Genomic DNA, 25515 nt, shown 5'->3' with positions numbered 1-25515 from the left:
TTAGGCAATACTAGCAACACAACTTTTTTGTTACAACCATCACCTTACCCCTTTCAATGTGTTACTTTCCGTTGCTCAACTCGAACCTCGACCTTTTCTATGGGATCAATTAGATTTTACATCACTAGATCAATACATTTGTTTGTTTGTACACTATCAATGTCAGTAACACAAACAAAAAAACAGAAAACTCTAAAAATGAATTGCACCAACCTCCCTCTTCTCATTTTGGCACTCCTATAATGCCTCATTTTTCAGAGATATATTATGTTCATAAAATTCTCGTTTTCTCCTGATTTTTGCAATCACTACATTACATTCCTGCAGCAAGGTATATCATCTCTTAATAACATTCGTTCTTTTCTTCTCCTTGATGTTGGTTTATGAACTTTTTGAGCCTCCATAGAAAATTCCATTTGTATTATATTAACATTCCTGCTTGAAGAGCACTTCATCATTTAAATATATTATATTATGACTGTATTATTCTAGTAATTATTTTTTACATGCATGCATATTTTGTTGGTACTAAGAAAGATATCTCTTTACCTTTTTTATTTTTTTAGTAAGTAACTAATCACTTTCGAGTGCGTGACTGTCTCTCCTAACAAGTGTCGCTCCCATGATCTATGCATGCATATAAATATATATGAACAAGGTTGATTTGTTTAATTGATGAATGGGTTGGGGTTTATTCTAGTTTCTAACATGCTTTTTATGGATAAAATACAGGTATAGGCGCACGTGAGCTTACAATTTAGGACATTTGTTATATGTGACGATTCTCTTCGGTATTTTCGGCATTCATTGATCATTTGAATAAGTTTACAGGATTCAATTAATCATGTGTGATACTATGTCCATTACTGCCACAGATATTCGACCTGTTAAAGGTGCTAACTCTTATGTTATTTCAATTTGATCAATATTTCTTTGCAGTGCTATGGTCATCTATTTTTATGCATGTTCTGTGAAATTTACTACTATTCTATATGGTTATGTTTGTAATAGAAATTAGAATGTGAAATAGCATTCATAACAATTTTGCATGATTTTTAACTTATGATTGAAATCAGATTAAATTCACAAGGACAAGTATATACTATTTGGAATGCTCTTCTTTTTATATTACTAGAGTGCAGAAAAATGGTATAAGAAAAGATGGTTGGCTTCTCTGTGGTTTCCTTTGCAATATCTATAGTCTAAAATCTATATATATGAACAATGCTTATGCATGTTATGCAGTACCAATTAGTTAAAGTATGAAATGTTCTACTTATGTGCTGCATTAAGGAAATTGATTGTTCGGTAACTAATAGAATGTAGTTATGAATCCTATTTAGTATTGTAATTGCACTATTGAACAAACATATTGTCTATACATGTTAACAGAAACAAAAGCAGCTAGGTGATGATGTCTAGTGTGTGGATTTCTTTCTATCTGCTACCTTCTTTTCTGAAAATTTGCACTGAGGACAAATTTTTCGTTCTGCTAAAACAGGTCTTGAAATTGAATATACAGAGGATGAAAAGAAGACGAGGCGCAGGTCTTTAAAGAAGGTAGCATTCAGTGCATCTTCTAAGTTCAAGAGTTCCTTCACAAAGAAGGGCCGAAGGCATAACAGGGTTATGTGTATTGCTATTGAGGATGACCTTGATGCAGAAGAGTTGCAAGCTGTTGATGCTTTTCGCCAAGGTCTCATCTTAGAGGAACTCTTACCCTCAAAACATGATGATCATCATATGATGCTAAGGTAGCTCTTATGACATGGTTTCTTGTCCATTTATTTATTTACTTATAAGCAATAGCTGTAGTATGAGTAGAATCACTTAATGCCTTAATTTCATAGTTCTAATTGAGCTATCGATCTATACGGTGTTTGATTATTCAGATTCTTGAGAGCAAGAAAGTTTGACACCGAGAAATCTAAACAAATGTGGGCAGATATGCTTCAGTGGAGGAAGGAGTTTGGTGCTGATACCATCATGGAGGTACTAACATGGATAAAGGAAAAAATGCTATTGATATTTGTCTGATACTTAATTTACCTGGGTAAATGAAAATTCTGTTTGTTTTGTTAAGGATTTTGAATTTGAAGAGATGGATGAAGTTCTAAAATACTATCCACAAGGGAATCATGGAGTTGATAAGGATGGACGACCTATTTACATTGAAAAATTGGGACAGGTTGACCCTAACAAGCTACTGCAAGTAACAACTATGGACCGCTATCTTAAGTACCATGTAAGAGAGTTTGAGAGGACCTTCAATGTTAAGTTACCTGCATGTTCAATTGCAGCAAAGAAGCACATTGACCAAAGCACAACTATCTTGGATGTTCAAGGAGTGGTATGTCTAACACCTCTTTCCAAATAAAAGGAACAAGAAAAAAATGACTATTATGACACCTTAATCAAGTTGTAGTAACCATAAACTTAAGGGGTTGCTTTCCATTTTCAATTATACTATAGAATATTATATGTAAAATATCTGTTCCATATAATACAATTATTGACTAGCATGGTTGGTCAGGGTCTTAAAAGTATGAACAAAGCTGCAAGGGATCTTCTTCAAAGGCTTCAGAGAATTGACGGTGACAACTATCCTGAGGTACTAGTATAGATATATAGGCTTGTTAGTCGTCTTGGTTATTACATCCATAGCTTGAATGCAATTTTCTGAATTTAGTCTAATTGAATTTTCCTTTTTATAGTCCCTGAACCGTATGTTCATCATCAATGCTGGTTCTGGATTTAGGTTGTTGTGGAACACTATTAAGTCATTCCTTGATCCGAAGACCACGGCGAAAATCCATGTATGCATTTTTTTATATACACGTCGATGTGAAGCATTGCTAAATTAAGTTAAGTAGGAGCATGAACATCTTAATGATTTATTGAACAGGTTCTAGGTAACAAATATGAGAGCAAGTTGTTTGAAATCATTGATGCCAGGTTAATATTTTTTTCCTTTCACATTGAAATATTTTAACTCATTCTCATATCCATAAAAACTTAGGGTACCAAAGAGATGTAACATCTTAGTTTTGAGTCATGCTAACCCTGCCAAACCAAGTTCTCGATTTATAAGTATGTCATTTCAATATGTTAGTAGTTCGGAACAACATTTGTTGTCCTACAAAGTGTGTCACAACCATGTGTCGTGGATTCTAATTATTCAATTGATTTAAATATCCAATAATTAATTGTGAGAGATGATGTTTCTCAATCAATCAAACCCAAGGCACAAGATTATGTCACTCTTTGTGGAACAACAAATCTTATCTTCGAGTATTTCATTGAATAAGTGAATGACGTTACTCCTTAGCACCTTCCATAACACATTGCTTGTATTTCGTATTTACCAGTGAACTTCCGGAGTTCTTGGGAGGTACTTGCACCTGTGCAGATAAAGGTGGTTGTATGCTTTCTGACAAGGGACCATGGAATGATCCAGATATCTTGAAGGTAGTTTGCTGCAAAAAGATCGATTTCATTTTAGTTTCTATAATTATTAAAAGAAAAATAATGAAGTATCCTTTGGATGAATTAGATGGTCCAAAATGGTGAGGGAAAATGTCAGAGGAAAAACTTATCCGCAATTGAAGAGAAAACAATCCTTGAAGATGAAGAGAGAACAATCCTTGAGGATGAAACAGTGTATTACAAGGTAGTTAGTTACCTACTTCTTTACAATTCCAAGTAAAAAGTTCAGTTCTGAAACTTTCTACCCAGTATCTTTATTTGCCTGAAAGTTTAATAACTTGATACTCTTTCTTCTTTATATAATATTCAGGAATCCAAGGAGGCATGCCATGTGGAGCATCCAGAACCCTCTGGTTTTCCAGAAGTAAGTTTCCTTGGCTTCAATCAGTTGTTGCTCCCATCCTATATACATTAGCATGATGCAGTCAATTTATCAGAGTTATTGCTTGATGACTATATATTGCAGGTCACAAAGGAAGGTAATGCATATCATTTTGTCCCAGTGGTTGACAAGCCGGTCAATACTACTTCGAACAAAGCAGTACAAAATGATCAACTTGCACGTTCTAAAGGTAGAATAATCATTAATCAGCATTTTGTGCACACTAAAAATCAAAAACCAATACATATACACATTAATCTGGCTTTGAGACCTCTGACCTTCTTGTTAACATTTAAATTTTGCTTAAGCCACTGATTATTTTCCGGAGAGTCCTCGCAAGGCTTCTATTGGGTTTAGAAATCCATTTCGTGGTGGAATCATGGCGGTCATAACGGGAATTGTGAACATGCCTAAGAAAATCGCTGCAGTTAAACTGTATGGTGAGTTAGCAGTATATTATGGTGGCATTATGACAAAAGCAGCACCTACCATTTCCATTGATCATCACACGGCTATGATGAGGCGCATGGCTGAACTAGAAGAGAAGGTCAATGTCCTCAACATGAGACCAGTCATGCCACCTGAAAAGGAAGAACTACTCAATAATGCTCTAAGCAGAGTCACCACTCTGGAACAAGAGTTGGCTTCATCCAAAAAGGTATTAAAGCTTAAATATGTTCTTGATACCAAAAATATGATAGTGTTTTGTTTAGTCTGTATTTAATTTTAATCAGTTTTTTGTCCCTCATTTAATAAAAAAGTAGTGTGCTTTTAGTCCTGCCACTTAAAACACATTAATTGCAGGACCATAAGATAAGAGCATTCTTTGTACATATGATAGCATCATATTTGTGATTTATATTTTTGGCTCCTTTATTGCTTCAGGCACTTGATGATGCCCTTGCTAAACAAGTGGAGTTCCAAGCCTACATTGACAAGAAAAAGAAGAAGCTGGTATGTCATTCGAACTTTGACACTGATACGTTACTCGCCATGCAATATTTCTAAATATATTTCAACTGGGTGTTTTCTCTTACGTTTGATTTTGTGATTGCAGTTGGGCTTCCACTGGTGAAGTGATTGTGTTATTGACGTCTATTCTCAAATATGTAACATTTCTAAAGTTGGTGGCGTTTCTCTATCATCAGCCCCATTGGATGCTATTGCATTCAGCATTTCAGCTAGCTAGCTAGTATAATCAATATTCTCTCTATTAAAAACTTCTGTATCAGTGTGTCATTTCTTGACAGTTATATATATATATATATATATATATATATATATATATATAATAAAACTAGGAGGTGTTTTGTTTAACAAAATTTAGAACAGCTTGCTTTACGAGCAACTCTTACAAATTACAATAATCGGGAAAATACTTCAACTGATTATGTGTATAAACATGTAATAAGAACAATTGTCAAGTGAAGTCAATTAACAAAGATCGAACAATGTTCTATCATAAACATTGACAAAATATATTATTGCATGCGTGACTTAGAGCTTTACTGATGTTCTACCTTGAAATGATTAACCCCATCTCCAAAACAAATTTGCAAGAATAAAATTCAATTAAAGGTTATTTCTTTTCAGTTTTCCACTCTGTTCCTCTCAACAATCCCCTAAATACATAAAACCATTCCATGCAAGTTATGAGAGTTCAGAAGAACAAACGCTTTTCCAACCAACAAATGCAACCACATACCAAACACGATAAATAAATAGTCACAGCAAAAACAACAAAGCTTGTTGTATTTAAGTCTGCAAAGCAGCCATTTTGGGGATACAAATATTTGAAACAATTCTCCATTAGGTTTACTGAGTAATTAAAAAACAATGTTCAGAGTTTACATCATGTGCGAGGTCAACACTGTGAATTGCAAATCACACTCCTCTAGAGTCTACCAGCAACAGAACTCACCAGCAAAACAACTTCTTCTTCTTCTGTTAACAATAAGCAAAATGAAGGAAATGAAACTATCAGAAATTAAAATGCTGCTCGAAAGCTTGAACTGTTTTCTAGAGATGTGTGAAACAACTAACCCGAAATTTAGCTTCTTCTTGCCTATCAATATAAGCAAGCAGCTCTTCTTGCCTCATTAACGCTTCATAGAGAGCCTATGCACAATCCAGAAACAGCAAAGGTAAGAGTATTACCCACGTAAGGAAACAATAAGAAAAGTATTCATTACATCTTTCCACACCATACTCTCACGTTTTGGAAATGCACACAAGCATAAATAGAAAGAGAAAAAAAGGACATCATGCATTAAGAGAAGTAAAGGGCAACTTCAAGAAGCAATTAAGATAATTTACCAGAGTGAAACTAAAGAAATGAAATTTTACTAACATAAAAACTTCTGCAAATAATATTATATTAATTTAAAATATAAGCCTAATCACAAACAAAAATAAAGCACCCTCATGACTGCATTTTCTTAAAAAATAATCAAAAACAAAAATATAGCATTCAACCTTTTTAGTTGCAATTAACTCTGCTTCCAAAGCATCCACCCGGCAGACAGCAGCATTTAGCAATTCTGCTTTCTCATTAGGCATCTCAGATGGCTTAGATTGGAGTGTGTCAACCTTTTCTTCAAGCTCACTTAACCTTTTCATCATGGAGGAAAGGACATTTGCCTCAGTATGTGCTGGAGTTGGTGACGGAGGATGGCCATCTTCCTTGTTTGTTGCATCAGAAGTTGACTCGGAAGGGCCTGGGCAATCATTAGATGATATGGCGGGAGGCATCTTGGTCACACGGCTTGTGAATGAACGGAAGAGAGTAAATAGAGTCAGAACGAAGAAAGTCAGGGCTACCCAGATCCGAGCAAGAAGTCCTTCTGGAATTTTTGGAGTGTCAAGAAGGGGAGGTGTTCCTGAAAATGAAAATTCAATTTAGCTTTTCCTGAACAAATTACATCAAACAATAAAAATCAAGAAACCAAGCAAAGTACCAGGTCTTCCATGAGTTAAGTACTTGAGTACTTATTTATATCCCTAACAAACCCGTCAAATAAAAGCCTTTCACGCTGAAAGCGTTGACAAAACACAAATAATATGTCAAGGATCAATTCTTCCAACCACTCAAACATGCATGGAGGCCCCAGAATGGTTTGTGTCTCTAACCAACAAGAAATTAATCAATACACTGGGTGTAATAGACCATTTCCATGAATCAAAATCCACTATCTTGTTTTAAAAGTTGGTCGAAAAAATTAGGTTTGAGGAGATTGCATTGCTATTTATGGTGTGAGTGTGATGTGCCAAGTGAACTGACTGCCAACAAGGGCATTAACTGCCCTATACAGCTAATTAAAATATCATTTGATATCAATCATACATTGATTAGTCTGGAATTCATGAAATAATGGAATCTACTTTTTTTTTAAATTATACACAGCACTATAATAGACCGAATCTCCTAACATTAAATATGTTTACAGCAACAAAATGTCCTACAAGGATTCAGGGACAAGTGCCATTACCCGAAAAAAGAAATGGGTTTCTAGTGAGACATACAATAGAAAGTACACACCATTTAAATGTAGAGAATTATTTTTACATGTATGGTATTACTTTTTGGTTAACAAGCACCATGATAAAACTCATAAGTGTATATCTACTATAAATGCTAGGTTAAAGTTGATAACCTTTTGAAGTATGAGACCTCTGGAGTGAAGCTTGCTTCTTCCAAACAGCATCAACAGCTTTGTCCACCATTGGAACATATTCATCATACCCGGATAGGTTACCACTAGCAGCATAGCTTGACTGTCCAACTACCTTAGCCTGACAAAGAGAACACGATGATAAAAATGTTTGCATTTCGGATAGACCACAGCGAATTGTACAACAAGGCTTATTGACAAGCGCTATATTTTGATCATCCTCATGGTATCCATAAATACTGTAAATATTTGTTGTACACTTAAATGAATAAACATTAAACTCAGAATAAGGATGACCAAAGAAAAATTTGCTGCCATTCAATTTATGAAGAGGAGGGTTTCACAAAAGACCTACGATCAATCAATTGAAACTTCTGCTACTTAATGAAAGCAATGAGTAAACAGATCATAAGGTTAACACTTACTTCCTCACGAACAGGAGTCAACCTAAGGTGTGAGTAATTATGCACCGCTTTTGGAGAAGCTATATCTTCAGCTTCAGACCCTGATTCAGTTGTGGATGTATCACTGCCTTTTACCTGCAAAAAATAAGTGATAGAATCAATGGAGCTACGCTTCCCCCCACATAGTTCAAGCAGTAAACATGTTTCACACAAATAACTACCATTGGGTATCGTGGTTTGGCATAGGCAATAACCTTTCCGTCACTGTTTAAAACTTTTACTACCTGCCTTGGGCGCCGTGCTTCGCCACTCAGAATCATCTGCACAAAGTCCGCAAGCAATTAGCTGTTAGCATATTGCAAAATTGTTATAGTAAAAAACATGTTTAACCTATCAAAAGTCAAGTAAGGACAGTATATGACCTTCAATATTTCAGGGTTTTTCCATGGCCCTTTATCAGATCTGAGACAACCTCCCTGATCCGCACAAGTGCAGGTACCTCCCAAAAATTCTGGCAACTCACTTCATTATGTACACACAAAAATATTATTAAGCATTCTAAAGGATGCAAATTGGCAGTGGAATACATAGGTCAATAAAAAGGCTTCTATCATACAGATAAATAGAAACATGTAAGAAAAAGGCCCATTAGGTACCTGGCATCAACTATTTCGAGCAATTTGCTTTGGTACTTGGTTCCGAGAAACTACATAATATTTGCAAAGAAGCGCCAAAAACATCAGCAGCCTTGAAACATCATGAAAAGATCCTTAGACTATTAGACAGCTAGAGTACATTATTACATACATGAATCTTTGAAGCTGTTTTTGGATCAAGAAAAGACTTGACAGTGTTCCAAAGCAACCTAAATCCCGGGCCACCATTTATGAGAAACATTTGGCACAGTGTCTGTATGATTAATAAAAGAAAAAACAAATCATTAATAATTGAGACCATAGTATATGGTATCTTTAAATTTTCAATAATTGATGAAGTCAAAATAAAGAACATAACAAACTTAAAGAGAAACTGAGATTGCTCACCTCAGGGTAATTGTCACCATCAATCTTCTGTATACGCATGAGTAGTTCCCGTGCAGACTTCGAAAAGTTCTTAAGGCCCTAGAAGTTGACATGAGAACTTTCTGTTAAATAAATTCACAGGCAATGCAATGAGGAATAATTAATAGCAACATACCACGCCTTGAACATCTAAGATTGTGGTGCTTGAGTCTATGTGCCGTTTGGCAGCTATTGCGCAAGCAGGAAACTTTACCGCAAAAGTTTTCTCAAACTCCTGTACATGGTACTTTACATATCTATCCATAGTTGTAACGTGCATCAGTTTGTTTGTATCTACTTTTCCCAGTCTTTCAATGTAAACAGGTCTGCCCTCCTTATCAACACCGTGATAGCCATGCGGATAATGCTTTAAAACTTCATCCAGCTCTTTGAACTCAAAATCCTGATGAGAAATTAAACTGTTATGCACAGCGGATACATGGGGGAAGCAAACAACCACCGCAATGGTTAATCTCGACACACAAATTGAAATCTTCAGAACCTAAGTGAATAAATCTAAAGTCTATGTGCATTTACCTCCAAAATAGTGTCAACACCAAACTCCTTCCTCCATTGTAGCATATCAGCCCACATATGCTTTGCTTTTTCAACATCAAACTTCCTTGCTTTCAGAAATCTGTAAAATGCATATAAATTAAGAAAATACAGGTATAATACCATTGTTTGAGCACGGGTCTTAAAGGTAATTCAAGGCTAGAGCAGTGTACCTTAACATCATATGGTAATCATCATGTTTTTCTGGAAGCAATTCATCCATAATCAAGGATTGGCGAAATGCATCAACAGCCTGCAGCTCCTCGACATCCCGAACATCCTCAATGGAAACAGAGCTAACACGGCCATCGCTTTTCCTCCGGCTACTCTTCTTCTTTAGAGAATGCTTGAATTTGGAAGATGCATTGAGGGCTTTCTTTTTTAAAGATCCAATTTTTGTCCTCCTTTCATCCTCAGAGTTCTCAAAATCGGATCTCCTTTCCTTTTTCTCATCACTGCCGGAAAACCCCTCAAAGCCTGACAAAATCAAAACAGAACACTCAATTAACTTCAAATTTTAAAATGGTAAACAAAAAGATCCAAAGTCTAGGTAAATCATGAATCAACTGGTAAAAAATTTGTTAAAACTAGGTGAAGAAATACTAATTTGCTCAGAAATTTAAAAAGCATTATACATTTTCAAATGAAATAACCCATCAATTTCAGCAAAAATCAAATTTTTGGGAGAACCAGTAGTTATTATTATATGGTTAAAAACACAAACCCCACTATTGAAGTTGTTAGCTTAGTTAAAATTATCTTTGATCTAAAATATAAGAAGCCCAAAGTTAGTAACTTTCAAATTCCCTAAACAACAAACAGTGATAAATAAGAAACCCTAGAGTCATGAAAATTGAAATTGAATAAATGAAGAGAAGAAACTGACAGGGTCTGGCGAAACGATCGAGTGGGCCAGACATAGTAAACGCAACGTTGATCAATGAATTGATGAAACCCTAATAAGAGTTGAAGAAGAAAGAAGATAGGATAAGAGAATGGCGCGTGTAGTGGAGTCGCGTGTGAAGCTAGCTGAAGCAAAAAAAGAATGTTGTTGATAATCGATGAGAATGAATGAATAATATAAAGGCTTTTGTTTCTGTATATCTCTCTGTTATTTACTCGTTAGTAATCAATTATCTCATCAATTCGGTTAAAGTCAAGGACATAGAGTGAGTATGGGAATGTATAACTGACACGTGGCGGTGGAATTAGAGAATGGAAGTGCCGGCGGAAGGTCATTAAGGATGATGGGGATCACCTACGCATTGCATTCCATTTCGTATCATCGTCCAATCAGAAAATCTTATTCGATTAAAAGTAAAAATTGTAATAATATAAATTAACATTTGTTTACTGTTTTATAAAATTTGATTGGCTTAATACATTAAGAGATAGTATTTTTTGGGACAGATGATCATGGTCCTAGTAAGGATATCACTCACCCAAATGTACTTACCTCACATTTTTTATATTATCAAATATATTTCTTCACATTTTATTTTATGTAAGGAGTTAATCTCTTTTTATATTGTATCAATGTATTTTTCAATCAATATCACTTCTAAAAATCGAATCATTGTCGCACATTTACTTTCCGGGTAAGAGATATTTATGCATATTAATAATTAATTATCATATTTCAAAAAGTTTGTAAAATTTATTTATTTGATTTCCAAATGAAAATAATAATAATTTACATTGAATTCCATTAGAGTTAATCTTTAACAATATGGAATTGACTTGAGTTAGACTCCACTTAACTCATTTTCATCGGTTCATCTTTATAATAAAATCTGTTTTATTGTTAAATTCTTTTGAAAAGTGTTCAAAATCATTCATTTTTATGTGCTTGTTAACCCGACACATTAATTAAAAGAAATAACTTTTTTATAAGAAAATCTTGCACCTCTCAAAATCTCAATTAAAGATTGAGATATGCTAATTAAGAAATTAATTAAATGGCTAAATAATTAAATAAAAACTTCCGCTTGACAAAATCACCATAATTAAATAAATTACAAATAATGGGTCTAATACCATAATGTCCTACTAGATCCACAACACAATCAAAATATTAATAGTTCGATTCCTATAAGCAACATTCACACACCCAAAATGAATTAACTTGATATACATAAGGTGATGAATATTTTGGATAGTACAAATAAAATCGCCATAAAAATTAAAGAGCACGAGATCCCTAAAGTTCCAATTAAAGACAGGTGAAATATTTTTCATTATGTCAATTGAAGTAATGGTTTGACCATGAAAATATGCCATAATTATTTTATAAATTCACTAAAGTAGCAAATAATTTAAAATCATTCTATATCGCACACCTCAATTGAAGACAATCTTTTTAAATTGAAAAATATTTAGAGCTAGCTTCCATAATAACGATTTTTTTATCATACCCAGTCTCCTCCAATTGGAATTATTGATTAAGGAGGAGTAGAAATGTAGCACAAACCAACCAAACAAATTGTAACTATGAGTGGGGAAAAAGGTTTCAAAACGTAACTTAAGCTAAAATGGCAAGAAAAATGGAATAAGAAAATTGACAATAATTCAACAAAATTAACATATATTCGTCATAAAAATTAATATTATGTGACAGCCAAGCACAACTTGTAACCTCTCTTTTTCTTCCCTAATTCCTATCATTGATTAATTAACGTCTTTTTCATTCTAAATCGCTTTAAAGAACAGCAATCAATGGTATTTACGCGTGAGATCATGCATCTTTTGCAAGAGATGAAGATGTTGCACACCGAATTAGTAATTATCACATGTCATTGGATTAATAGTCTCAAATATATCTTTATCATTCTTTTGGATGAGATCCATTTAATTTCAAATCAATAATAAATGAATTTTATAATTATGTATCAACATTATCAACATATTATCATTATTCATGGATTAATTATTATTAAATTTTATACAAAAGTAATAGACATACAATGAATGATGTATAACTTTACACCGAAAATATATCAAATTTCAATATAATGATTTGATTGAGATCATTAGTCTTTCAACAATATAATAATTTCTCCCAGAGTAGACCATTATGTCATTGGTATTAGTACAACATTTAGACTGAAAATTACTTAAAAATTAAATTTCAAGTTAAATATATTTTTTTAATTATTATAAGGTCATGATACATGGAGCGACACTAAGTGTGAGACTACAAATATGCACCCCAGATACCAAGCTTCTCCATCTATAAAAGGGTCACATCTAGTGTGTCATTCCTGAGTGTCAGGAGTGTGACAAGAGATTTATGATTGGTCAGAAAAATAATTAATAATTATAATTTAAATAATTTTTTTCAACCAATCAGAAATAATAGTATATGGAGTAGTACAAAAGAAGGGACAACAAATATGTTGCCTCTATAAAAACACCTTTATGATAGGTTAACATCTTATGTCTTATATTTTGTACCACTTCATGTACCTCTTATTTCTCATTGGCAAAAAAGTTAAACATGAATTAAACAAATATTATTTTTGACTTTTTCACCATTAAAAAGGACATAGAAGGAGTGGTAAAATGTTTGGGCTAGAAGATGTAATTTCTTTATCGTTGCAACTTGAAATTATGGTTATGTTGGTTTTAGATATCAGGTAATTTAAATTTATGCCCTTCCAGTTTTATTAGCTATCCTACACTATAAACTTTCAAGTCCTATTGTTCCCAACTTTTGACTACTTTTTCATTGTACCTAATTGATGAGTCTTAACTTTGGATACCGAACCACAATTTTTTTTTTGTTTTGGTCAAAAATATCAAACCAAGATTTTAGTTAATTACAATAAAATCACCAATTATATAAACTAAAATCTAAACATGTCATTTGTGTTAGTGTCTTTCTTAATATTCCCCGTACCCTTATAAGCAGGTGTAACAAAAAATCCGGTGAGAACAAATATTGAAAGTAATGAAATGAGTGGTACAAATGTAAATATTAATTATAAAAACAGCCAGAGAAAGTAATGCTTTCGAGTATTTCTTATATTTTATTTACTATATTAAAAAACAATGAATGCATTTATATCTATCTTTGTAATAATCAAAAGGAATGATTTAATCTTAAAAGTAATACTTATAGGGAGAGACAGATATATGCTTTAAAAGTGATTAATTCCTTAGTGAGATAATACATTTGATCAATATAAAAAAATATGAGCAATCTTAAAATAAAAATCAGCTTCAAAGTTCAGGCCTACATTAATGCATGTAAAAGATCATTTTCCTTTATGATATGTTGTAGGAGGGGTAGAACAGAAATTTCATTCATGAACATGTTACTGTCTGAATGACCCCACATGAATTGAAAATGAGTAACAGCGTGACCTTTCTGGTAAGCAGAAGCTAATATATTATAAATACAATTACTTAAATCTTACGACACTGATTAATGATTATTGATTACTAATCCAACAACTGTGACATGACCCATCATTAAAAAATATGAAGAATCTTCTTTTAGAATTGCTTAGAGGCCAAACATTGTCACTGCTTCAAAAGGGTGAAAGCAACTATGCATGATATTTCATTAAGACCCCAAACAACAGTGTGGTCCAGAATGTGAAGTCTATTTCAACTGTTTCATTCTGTTGTGCTTCGGGTTCGTTTATGTTCTGTCACTATCACCTCCTCCATGCAAATTTTAAAGCAATGTACCATGATGGGATATCTTTATTTGTTCAACCCACAAGACCATCCTAGTAAAGATCGATTTCTACTTTACGGAAACAATATTATTTCGGATGTTACTAGTTATCAATCATAGGTCATGGCTACTTGATCAATATAGTTAATCGATTTATGTGAAAAATGAACTATTTGATTATTAATATAATCATTTTTTTAAATCAGACTCGGATAACATAGTGTTGTAGCTTGTGATTAATATTAGGACTGTGCCCTTCTGCTGACAAAAACAAAATACAAATTGTGAAACTTTTCCCGTTGGGCTTAAAGAGAGAAAGGAGTGTAACTGAAATGGGCTTCTATAGTCATCACTGGAATATTTCTCTGAAGCCTTATTTATTTGCTTGGGCTCTTGTGAGAAAGGCTGGCCTGTTGGAAATGCTAAAATGGCAGATTAAACAATATTTAAAACTTTTTAAATATAAACATTTAATTCATCTTTAACCAAAAAGGGCAAAATGCTCCAAAAAAAATAATATTTATAGAATAATGTGGATATAAGAACAAAGTTAATTTTCTGCTGGTGTTGGTCTGATTTTTTTAAGTGTATAGTCATTCTTAAGTGCACAACTTAGACTATAAGGTCCACACTATTTCTTCTTACAAAGGATGACATGGGCCCAAACTAAGGTGAAACAATAGAAATAAAAGAAACAGCAATAAAATCACTGATGAGCAAAACCAGTTGGGTTGGATGAGACTCCCAAACATGCAACCCAATAGGATGATAAGATGCTACACCAAATAAAATGAACGGTGATCATCCATTTATATTTGGTGTTTTTTTTTTGTATTATCAAAGGGTATTCCTTCACTTTTTGGATAATGAACTAATTATTTTTTGAGTGTGTGACTGTTCTTTCCGACAAATGTTACTATCAGGAATTAAACTATTGATCTTTAGGCCTTCTGGTCATCTTCAGATCTAGCAGGGCCTTACATTATTAGATCAACGTTTTGCTGATTTTTTTTGGTATTTTCATTCAACTAAAAGGTAATATCTAATTAAAAAAAGAATTATATAAACTAATATTTTTATATTATTTATTGAAATTGGATTGAATAGGAATATAGAGACATGAGGTTTTGGGATATGCAATCTAATTCAAATAAAATAACCTCAATAAATTGTCCAATATCGTAATTTGTGAAAAACATAAAGATGATAGACTTCATTTATGAAGTGATAGAGGCACCAAAAAACACAAAGATGGTAGACTTCATTCGTGAAGTGATAGAGGAATCAAAAATATAGCAAGCCTTAGAGGAACAAACAAAAACAAACGAGTGGAAGAAGACACCATTAGTAATTTCCAATGTCGTGAAGCAAAATGTGAGGTCATCTTCCCAAATTTTATAAAATTCACACTATGAAACTATAAATGCTCCTCACAATAAGAATAATTACATTTAACGCCATAATGGTAATCTTAAAGTCATAAATGAGGGGGAAATTCATCATTACTTCATCATTCTATAGTCTATACCCAATTTAACTCTACATTAGTCTAATTTATAAATAATAATTTTATAGAATACTACATCTGTTCAAACTTGAAATGTTTTAAGCACCAAAAAAAATTGAAATGTTTTGTCGAGTAATAATAATAAGCTTCTCCATCCATATAAGGAGGACTTTAAATATGCTTTTTAGTGAAACCAAACTAGCAAAAAGAAAAGGACATATATAGTAATCAAACACCCTCATTCATGGAAAAATATCACAAACTATATATCTACATGTATTATTATTTGTAACTAATCAAAAAAATACTCAATTATTCAATTTTTAACTTAAATATATTTTTTAACCAATCATAATAAATAATTAAATGACACATGATGTAACATTAGACAAACCATGTGCTCCGGTAATTAATTCGGACCCAATAAATTTTACACAAGGTTAATAGTTCAAATCAAATTACCTATTTGTAAGTTGTTTTACTTAACCATCATGTTAGCCCAGTGATTTGGTTCTAGTTCGTATAGGCCTATATGAGATTATGAGCCAAATTATTTTTAAAAAAGCTATGTTGGATATACAAATTTTATTGAGAAATAGAATATTTAATAAATTAAAAACCATCAATATTTAGTTTTCTCAATTTGTTACGATTAGTCAAAAAAAAAATACATAAATAAGTTTTTTAATAATTAAATATTTTTCTAACAAATTATTATAAATAATATGTAAAGTAAAACAATAGGTAAGATATCAGATATGATCTAGAAATTAGGAAATGATATAAGTAAATATTTGAGCATTTTTTTGCGTTGAATTTCGATTCCAATGATGAACCATGATCTGGACCCGAATCTCAAAAGTAAGACTTAACTGGTAGGCCACACCTACCGAGGCTACATCCCAACTCACCCATGCAACTCTAAATTCATTTTCTTATGAGTTCCCAACACTCGCGCCACCTGAACCGACCGTGATTTGGACGCGCTACCTCCTGCACGTGGCTGAAAGAGACATCTTTGTATCGAAGAATCTCGCTACCACATGAGTAATTGAGTAATAATGATATACAACATTGATTTCATGATCTTGAGTGCGAGAGTAGCGCGTGATAATACGCATTAACCTATTCAAGTTACAGTTACGGTGGTAGCAGTGAAAAAAGAGAGGGAACAAACGTTTTGCGTGCGGTACTGCAAGACTGCACCCTTTTTGTTTTTGGTTTCCGGTACGGTCAGATAGACATATGTGGTCCCATAAATTGTATCAATACATAAACTATTAACTGTGATTGGTCATAAAGTAATTAATTATCATTTTTTAACTTCAATTTTTTTTTAATCAACTATAAGTTTATGATAAATACAATGGCACAATTTATGGAACAATAAATGTTGTCCATTTGTTGCCACACACTGCCCCTTATTTAAATATCGACTCCTTCATTAATATTATATTCGCTACTAACTTAGGAGCACTAGATTTTTGTATGATTATTTAATCATTCAATTCAAAAGAAATTATTATATGGCACATACCAATAATAATAATTATTTTGACATATAAATAGTTTAAAATTAAGTGAGTTTATTCGTGTTAACTTTACATATTATTAATTCTATATAATATAATAATTTCATTAAATATTATTATCATAAAGATTCACATATAACTAATACGTATATTATTCACAATTCATTTTAATACTTACATTTAATCATGATTAAATATAAACGATAACTGATAAAATGATAATATAAAAAATTCTTACCATAGAAACATATTTTTCTGACTTTGTTAATCATATCATATAGCTTTTGTAGCTTTCGGATTCTGTGGGGGACAAGTGAAAATGATGAGCAAATTACTTATAACTCAACTAATCTGGTGAGAGGTTACTGACAGCACGGTGAGAGTGATCTCGTGATGATAGTTTTGGAAGTATTTTCAAACTATGTTGTGATTGTTGTTCCCAGCTGTATCTGGACCCTTGTGCTGTCTCTTCTCCTCAGTTTTTTTAATATATATCACTAGTAGATTCTTCCCACCACCAGTAAATTTTATGAGCTTGGTTCATGGATAAGGTGACAAGTAGCTCCTCCATGAATAATTACATTTGCTCTAATAAATGCACCAATGCAAGAAATGAGAGTAGAGGAAAAAGGAAAAAGTAAAAAGCAGAAAATGAAGGGAAAGTAGTTTTTTGATTTTTTTTGTTTGACTCGAATCTAAGACATTGTTTAAGGAAAATTTAACATGTACTACTTGAACCAACACTTATTGATTTATTGATTATTTGAGTAAATAGAAGTAGGAATTTCTTCAAAATGAGCTACTTTTTTTAAACCAATCCTTTCAAGAATTGGATAAAAATGATAAGACGTGTCCTTGGAAAAAATTAATGATCTAAATCACAAGTTACTTTTAAACCAAAAAATATATGAACTATTAAAGTCACCATAACCCTACATTCCATTATGGAATATACTCTTCACAGAATCTCACCCCTTTATTCTCTAGAAATATTTATTTTCCCTTAATTATTTGTAAAAGTAAAATAGAGAACAATTTACTTTGCTTCTTACAACATAAGTAATTTCTCTCACCAACTTGTTGGCTTTTTAAGATCCATAAATTCCATGACTCAAGCACATAGAGTTCTCTTCCACTTTCTCATTCTCTCCCATCACATTTTCTATAAGATATTTGTTTCTCTTTCTTATGGTCCGTGAGAACTCTTGTTCTGTTCCAACCTTTTCTTCCACATGTTCTCTCTGATGTTTACCTTCAACTTCCTTTTCTCTTGAATCCCAATATCAAATACCCTTCACATCTTCTACCCTTCCCTTATCATTAATTCTTCATTTTTGTAACATCCACAACCCCATGTTGTAAACCCTTTGAGTTCTCCTTTTTCAACAACAAAGTTTGAATCTTTTCTATGTTGGGTCAGATAATTTGACTCTGTTGTTACAGAAAGTCACCACATATATTTTCTCATAAAGTAGTAGTGATTAGAAGTGTCATCTTAAATGTCCAATATCTTCTTGTTGATGTTTGATATTCATGTATCCGATTCTCAGTGAAATCTTCTTTTCTGGGTGTATGATCAATTCCACTGTTAGGCGCAGGACCCATCTTGTTCAATCTTTCTCAGTTGCTTTCCTTTACTGGCTCTACTACGTTTCATGATTTCTAAACCCTCCCACTTTAACATTAATATCATCTTCAATAATTATTAATATTATTATTACTACTACTATTATTAATTATCAGCAATAATCTTTGTTTTCTGAGTTTGTGTTTAGTGTCTGGGTCCTGTGCCAATTAAGTATCCATCTTTGTTTTTATTTCTTGTTGTTGTAATCTCTCTTGTTTTATTAATCTATCTATCACTATATATGGCTTCTTCAAGTGGAACATCTTCAGGTTCATCACTGCTTCAGAACTCAGGTTCAGAGGAGAATCTTGTGTCTTTGATTGATCAGAGGAAAAGGAAGAGGATGTTATCAAACCGTGAATCAGCAAGGAGATCTCGAATGAGGAAACAGAAGCACTTGGATGATTTGGTTTCACAAGTGGATCAGTTCAGGAAGGAGAATAATCAGATACTCACAACTCTCAACATCACAACACAACAGTACTTGAGTGTTGAGGCTGAAAACTCAGTCCTGAGGGCTCAGGTTGGAGAATTAAGCCACAGGTTAGAGTCCTTGAATGAGATTATTGACTTCTTGAATGCCAGAACTGGTGTTTTTGGAGATTCAGCTGCATCAGGGAACTTCAATATTGAGCCAAGTGATAACTTTTTTAACCCAATGAACATGGCCTATATGCACCAACCCATTATGGCTTCTTCGGAAATGTTGCAGTACTGAAATGTGAACTCTTTTGGGGTAGTGTTCTGAATTTTTAGAGAAGCAATAAGTGTTCTTATATTTGCAACAATTTTGAGGTTTATTGCACAAAACAGTGGTACTCTATGAGTCTATGTTATAAACCTGAAAATTGTTGCGCAAGACGTTTCAGTTACAGGGTTCTTTTGAGAAGAGATTGAGATATTGTTGATTTTGTTAAAGGTTTGAGTATGTTGGGAAGTTGTAATCACTACAAGATATTGATAAGGAATAATGTGTGTATCATAAAGAGGGTAAGGGTGTTAGTTACTGGTTCTGTATCCTGTTATGGTTGTCACCACCCTCTATGCTATAATAATATTTATATTGGCCACTTATGCATGTAATTCTCCTTTGTTTAATAGAATGTTGTTTATGTTTTGTTATAATTTGCTGAAATCAGTGTTTGTTTGACTATACTCGAGATTGATGGAAACTGCCGTTCAATGAATGTGAACCTGGACAAAGTATCTACTCACAGTTAATAAATAGTGTGTGTATTTTTGTCTCTTGAAAATTTTCTCTCATACTAATAAAAATTGAAAAATAGAAAATGATTTTCAAAGATCTTAAATATGGCTAAAATTACTCATTTTTATGATTAACTTCATATCATAAACTATTTTGATATAATTTTGCAATATTTAAAAACTAGTTTGAATTTTTACTTATTTATAAACCAAATTAATATATATGAAAATTTAAATAAACTTTTATATATATATATATATATATATATATATATATATATCAATTATTTGAGTAATGATCTCTCAAGTATTGGATGGAAGTAGTACAAAAACATAATAAAAAATAGTATTGGCACTTTTATCCTACACTCAAAAACACACCTTGGAAGAAAAAATAAAATTAGCTAGTGAGAATTCTTTTCAAATTATTCTATCATAAAGTGGGACTAGTTGAATTGGTATATATTTGTTAGGGGATTTAATAGGCATAGATAATGTAAGTATTATTATATTGTTAGTAAATTATTTACCATTCATATATAAATTATTATTGATTCTCAAATAAAAATAATATCAATCAAACAATGGATAATGTGCTTGTTGGTACAGTGGATTCATCGTTGTACAATATTGACCACAAACAATCAAATAAAATGCATAGAATAAATAGAAGAGAAGAAACATGAGAATTTGGTAACGGGGTACGACCAATTGTGCATAAGTCTCCGAGAGCGCTGAGCGGCTACCAATATATTTTTAGAGAAAGGATTACAAACCCTAGCACACTCATGGTGCACATTACAATATATTGGTGCTTATATCTGGTGCACATTACAACAAGGGATTTGAGTCCAATATATAATACTGATATTCTACTCTATTCTAATATTAGGTAACGTGAGACTTCATATAATAATATATTTCAAACAATCACAACAACAATGATAATGTGAAATTTTTTATACTCATAATGCATAGATTTTAAGTATAATTGTTTCACTGTCGAGTTCACATATTAAATTAAGAGAAAACCTTAGGTTGTGAGGGATTCAGACAAACTTCCGCTAATTAATATACCCATTTGATGGATATATGACACTATAGGATTCTCTTACTGATGTATGCGCTTAGCTCTCGATGAAAGGTGGAAAACTAGGCTTATTGAGATGAACCGGGCAAGATGTGCACTTTATTCTTCCACGACTCTAGGTTTAAGAAATTGATGTTTGGATACAAAAATAACAAATGATGCATCTTATATCTACTACTCTATCATTTTCACTATCAAATTCTATAGATTTAAAACTGACCAAGAAAATATATATAACAAGTATGGTAACTTGTATCTCTCCTTTTCTAAATAAAAAAACTTGTATGATTAGTTTTTAGGAGAAGAATCAGAAATAGAAGACTCTATATTAGTATTGGTGATGTATTTGGTGAGTAATAAAGACTAGTCCAATAATAAGAGGTAAGTAGTTTTTTTCCGTATAATATATATTAATAGAATGAGACTCTTCTCCATTAATGAAGAGTGAAATACTTTTTTCTTAGAGTTTTAAGATAAAAATGAAATCTCACTCTAAAAAGAAAGATACAAGTAATCATAAATATTGATTTTTTTTTAGTATTTCAATAGTACTTCCCTCTCCGGTAATGAAATGAGCCTTTACTCAGACTAATAATATAAGTAACAAATATAATCTATACCAATGAAATGAGACTCTTCTCCATTAATGAAGAGTGAAATGTTATTTTCTTTAAAGTTTTAAGGATAAAAATATAATCTCTACTAAGTAAATAGATACAAATGTTCATAAATATTGATTTTTCTTTAATATTTTATAGTACTCCCCTTTCTGGTAATGGAGACGAGTCTTACTCATACTAAAGATATAAGCAACAAATATAAGAGCTGGCAAATATTAGAATACGGATTTAATTAGTATTTCAAAATCTGTATATGTAATTATATATTGTGTCCATAGTATAGGCTTGATGAAGAATTCTCCAGGTATACGTATCATAATTGTAGGAAAGGTCCAAAATGAGCAGCATAAGAAAAGGACAAGTGCATAAGAGAGTAGGCAATTGTTCCCACTGTTGCTTTTTCTCCTAATAGTCATAGTAGTGGTTACTGTTAAGGAATTCCCTTAAATCAGACAAACACAAACATGTTCCGGTACTATGTGCCTGCTGTATTGTCTGGCTCCAAGTGAGGTTCATTATTTAATCTTACCATACCCACTCTCTTTAGCTTATACCTTTCAGAGTAGACATTTCAGCTCTACGTTTTTTCACCTTAGTTTCTGTTTTTCTAAAGAAATGCAAAGATCATTTAATAAATAAAATGAAAAACAAAATTATCAACCAAAACAGAAAGTGACAACAAAAAGCAAAAGCAAATGTTCTAGGTTTTAGTGAAAGTTGTTAGTGCACCATAGTACATTATTATTTCACGTGAGCATTTATCTACTTAATGGATATTTTATGCATCTTGAAAAAAAAGATAATAGGCTCGTGCAATAGCAAAGGGTGCTTACTAGAGAGATTGGTGATGATTCATAATAAAGAAAATAATGTAAGCGCGACATGCTCTACTTACTTGTGATGTCGTTTTTATTCGAAGCATATAAGAAAGCTATGAATATTAGTTAATATATTACTTATAGAAAAGTATGAATAGAGGCTAACTATTTAATTTTTTTAATTTTAGAAAAAGTTAAGTAACAAGGTAAAGTGGCCTGCGGCTTGATATATGTATAATTTGAAGTTGTATTTCTCTTTACTTTTTAAAATATTTGTCTTTCCATTAATGCAGAGGATCCTAACTCCAAAAATCGTGTCCAACTCCAATTTCTTAAAATTCCAACATCTTTTGAAAACAAACAAAACACCTTAATCATATCACATTTTACTTCCATAAAAAATAAAACATTGTTAGGTGTTGATTTGAGGGTTATCAAGGATTTAATCACATACCAAGATTTTTAAAAAATTAATGGTTACTTGGTTGAGAAATTATTATATGATCTAGGACCAATTGTGTCAACCAAATTCTAATTATTTATGATATATTAATAATTTAAAAGTAATTGAGTTTATTTTAAATTAATAATAAAAATGTAATTAATAGAATTAATGTGGGACCATGGGACACTTCTCCTACTCAACCTGCTCTATTTAAATAATCTCCTTTTAAAGAGTAATTAAACATTAAAGATCATTCATTGTTGTGAACCCTCTCATTAAACTTCTCAGTAGACAATAGAGGACAAAGATCACCTCTCATATAATTTTTATGTCCTCTTATTTCAGACAAATCAAATTTCATAAAATAATATTAAAATATTAAATTTGTTTTTATAATTTTTCTTTTAAAATGAATGGAGTTTTATGATTTACTTAGTACTGAGTAAGATGAGAGAAGATAAAAGTCTCAAAATAATAAATCAAATCCATTTAGAAGAGAAATTGTTACATTAGTTTCAACCCAAAATAACATTGTGATTGTAATTGTAGACATATCTTTTTTTTTTTTATCAGCAATGAAAACTTTATTAATTAAGAGATAAAATATTAGGAGAATAAGTAGTACTCCTATCCACTGAATCTCAGAAATTAACAAAGAGAAAGACAAGTTGATGGATGTCTCATCCAATCAACATAAGAGTAAGAGAAGAAAGGAAAGCGGGCAATAATAAGGTTTCAGGAATGCAGAAAAATAAGCTCTACCATCTCCTCTATTTGGAACCTCAAGTTCTCAAAGATAACTTTGTTCCTAATGTGCCAAATAGTCCAAATTGGGACAAACCAAAGAGCCACCCATAACTGTTTTTTCTTCTTCTCCAACCATATCATGTTTTCATGAGATGCAAAGAGAGTCATTACATCATTATGAATGATAGATGTAATACCAAAGCAAGAATAAAGTTTTTATCAAACAAGATAGGATATTGAACAAGAAAAAAAACAAGTGACTAGTAGTTTCCTCCAACTCACCACAAAGAGAACAAATAAGGGGATCTTGCATAGATAATCCACCTCTATGACCAAGGTTCACTTTAGTTGGAACCCCATCCAAAGCAATTCTCCACACTAAGCATTTCATCTTTGATGGAACATTAGAAGTCCAAAGCCTCTTGAAGAAAACAAGGTCCTGACTTCCTTCCACATGATGCAAAGATTGGTAAGCACTCCTGACCGAGTATTGTCCACTTATGTCATGAATCCAAATCCAAGAATCAACAATATGTTGTTTAGGCGTAGAGTTGTGTAGGAATCGTAGGAGACCTTCATATTCTTCTTCCTCCCAAACGAACAAGTTTCTTCTCCAATGTATGCTCCAAGACCAAACCCCATTACTCCAAGCACCCACGAATTCAACAGTTGCATCTTTTTCTAAAGCCACCTGAAATAATCTTGCAAATGAATTTTTAAGGGTATTTCTCCCCACCCATAAATCAGTCCAAAATTTAATAGAAGAGCCACATCCTAAAGATCTACGAACACCATCATTTACCCAACCACAACCTATTCCCTCTCTGGACTGACTAAGATTGCCTAACTCTCTCCACCAAGCAGAACCCCTCTTGAAACACTCTAATTCACCACCCCCTCCACTACTTAGAAACTCATCCCCATATCTCGATTTTAAAACTTTTACCCAAAGAGACTCCCCTCACATAACAAACGCCATCTCCATTTACCTAAAAGAGCTAAGTTAAAAAGGAATAAGTTTTTCAGCCCAAGACCACCTTCTTGTTTAGGCCTACAAACTTTCACCCACCTCACCCAATGAATCCATTTTCTCTCGTCACCCTTTCCCCAAAGGAAACGCCTTTGAATTTTGTCAATCATATTAATAACAAAAATTGGAGCTTTAAAGAATGAAAAGAGATAGATAGGAAGAGAACATAATACCGGTTTTAGAAGAGTCACCCTACTGCCAAAGGAGATGAGTTTGTGCTTCCAAAGAGAGAGTTTCATTTTGAATGAATCAATGATAGGAGAAAGTAGAGAGCCTTTTAGGATTTGCACCAACACGAATACCCAAGAACTTAAAGAGGACAGAGCCAACAGCACAATACAATTTATCAACCGCCTTCGTAACAAAATCACGACTTGAGTTAAGACCCATGAAACAACTTTTATGAAAGTTAATTTTCAGCCCAGACACTAACTCGAAGCATTTCAGAATCAACTTTTATGTTGTAGACATATCAATCACATTTTTATGCAATTTTCTACAATTATAATATATGCAACATAATAAAATCCACAGCTATAATTTAAAATACTTTAACCGTGTAATAGTTTTTCTCCAGTTGATTAGATAATATGTTGGACAAAACCAAATTGTACACGAACTCTGGTTGATTGATGTGTGATAGTAGATGT

General features: G+C 32.5%; 3 protein-coding genes and 1 long non-coding RNA gene across 6 annotated transcripts; 2 read left to right on the top strand and 2 right to left on the bottom strand.

The window, feature by feature from the left end:
* Positions 737-4894, top strand: LOC109325920 (phosphatidylinositol/phosphatidylcholine transfer protein SFH3-like). Its single transcript, XM_019558536.1, has 12 exons — positions 737-893; positions 1502-1754; positions 1893-1992; positions 2084-2350; positions 2534-2611; positions 2715-2816; positions 2906-2955; positions 3369-3468; positions 3554-3658; positions 3953-4058; positions 4177-4526; positions 4754-4894. The coding sequence occupies exons 1-12, from the start codon at positions 845-847 to the stop codon at positions 4874-4876; spliced, it is 1683 nt and encodes a 560-aa protein (XP_019414081.1). The 5' UTR covers positions 737-844; the 3' UTR covers positions 4877-4894.
* Positions 4238-5136, bottom strand: LOC109325921. Its single transcript, XR_002105198.1, has 3 exons — positions 4906-5136; positions 4358-4794; positions 4238-4290 (listed from the first exon to the last, which is right to left on the bottom strand). It is a non-coding gene; the product is annotated as an uncharacterized LOC109325921 (long non-coding RNA).
* On the bottom strand, positions 5441-10633 carry LOC109325582 (phosphatidylinositol/phosphatidylcholine transfer protein SFH8-like). 2 transcript variants are annotated; one of them, XM_019558023.1, is made up of 14 exons: positions 10446-10633; positions 9733-10036; positions 9542-9641; positions 9141-9407; positions 8987-9064; positions 8751-8852; positions 8600-8649; positions 8366-8465; positions 8165-8263; positions 7965-8078; positions 7522-7660; positions 6344-6747; positions 5912-5986; positions 5441-5812 (listed from the first exon to the last, which is right to left on the bottom strand). In XM_019558023.1, the coding sequence occupies exons 1-14, from the start codon at positions 10477-10479 to the stop codon at positions 5786-5788; spliced, it is 1893 nt and encodes a 630-aa protein (XP_019413568.1). In that variant the 5' UTR covers positions 10480-10633; the 3' UTR covers positions 5441-5785. The 2 variants fall into 2 exon arrangements, with proteins under 2 accessions (XP_019413568.1, XP_019413569.1); XM_019558024.1 differs by having other exon boundaries at positions 5533-5809.
* On the top strand, positions 18870-19989 carry LOC109325607 (bZIP transcription factor 11-like). 2 transcript variants are annotated; one of them, XM_019558059.1, is made up of 2 exons: positions 18870-19658; positions 19791-19989. In XM_019558059.1, the coding sequence occupies exon 1, from the start codon at positions 19151-19153 to the stop codon at positions 19625-19627; it is 477 nt and encodes a 158-aa protein (XP_019413604.1). In that variant the 5' UTR covers positions 18870-19150; the 3' UTR covers positions 19628-19658; positions 19791-19989. The 2 variants fall into 2 exon arrangements, with proteins under 2 accessions (XP_019413604.1, XP_019413603.1); XM_019558058.1 differs by having other exon boundaries at positions 18870-19664; positions 19710-19989.

Source organism: Lupinus angustifolius, chromosome LG13 (assembly GCF_001865875.1).
Source record: "Lupinus angustifolius cultivar Tanjil chromosome LG13, LupAngTanjil_v1.0, whole genome shotgun sequence".
Lineage (NCBI taxonomy): Eukaryota > Viridiplantae > Streptophyta > Magnoliopsida > Fabales > Fabaceae > Lupinus > Lupinus angustifolius.
This window is presented reverse-complemented; position numbering and strand designations above follow the sequence as displayed.

Bases quoted from the DNA above. Each gene is read 5' to 3' on its own strand.
- LOC109325607 (XM_019558059.1), top strand. From the start codon at position 19,151: ATGGCTTCTTCAAGTGGAACATCTTCAGGTTCATCACTGCTTCAGAAC.
- LOC109325920 (XM_019558536.1), top strand. From the start codon at position 845: ATGTGTGATACTATGTCCATTACTGCCACAGATATTCGACCTGTTAAA. The intron at 3,469-3,553 runs GTAGTTTGCTGC...TGGATGAATTAG, and splicing joins ATGATCCAGATATCTTGAAG to ATGGTCCAAAATGGTGAGGG. The intron at 4,059-4,176 runs GTAGAATAATCA...ATTTTGCTTAAG, and splicing joins TCAACTTGCACGTTCTAAAG to CCACTGATTATTTTCCGGAG.
- LOC109325582 (XM_019558023.1), bottom strand. From the start codon at position 10,479: ATGTCTGGCCCACTCGATCGTTTCGCCAGACCCT. The intron at 10,037-10,445 runs GTCAGTTTCTTC...TGATTTTGTCAG, and splicing joins CGATCGTTTCGCCAGACCCT to GCTTTGAGGGGTTTTCCGGC. The intron at 8,466-8,599 runs GTACCTAATGGG...TACATAATGAAG, and splicing joins CTCGAAATAGTTGATGCCAG to TGAGTTGCCAGAATTTTTGG.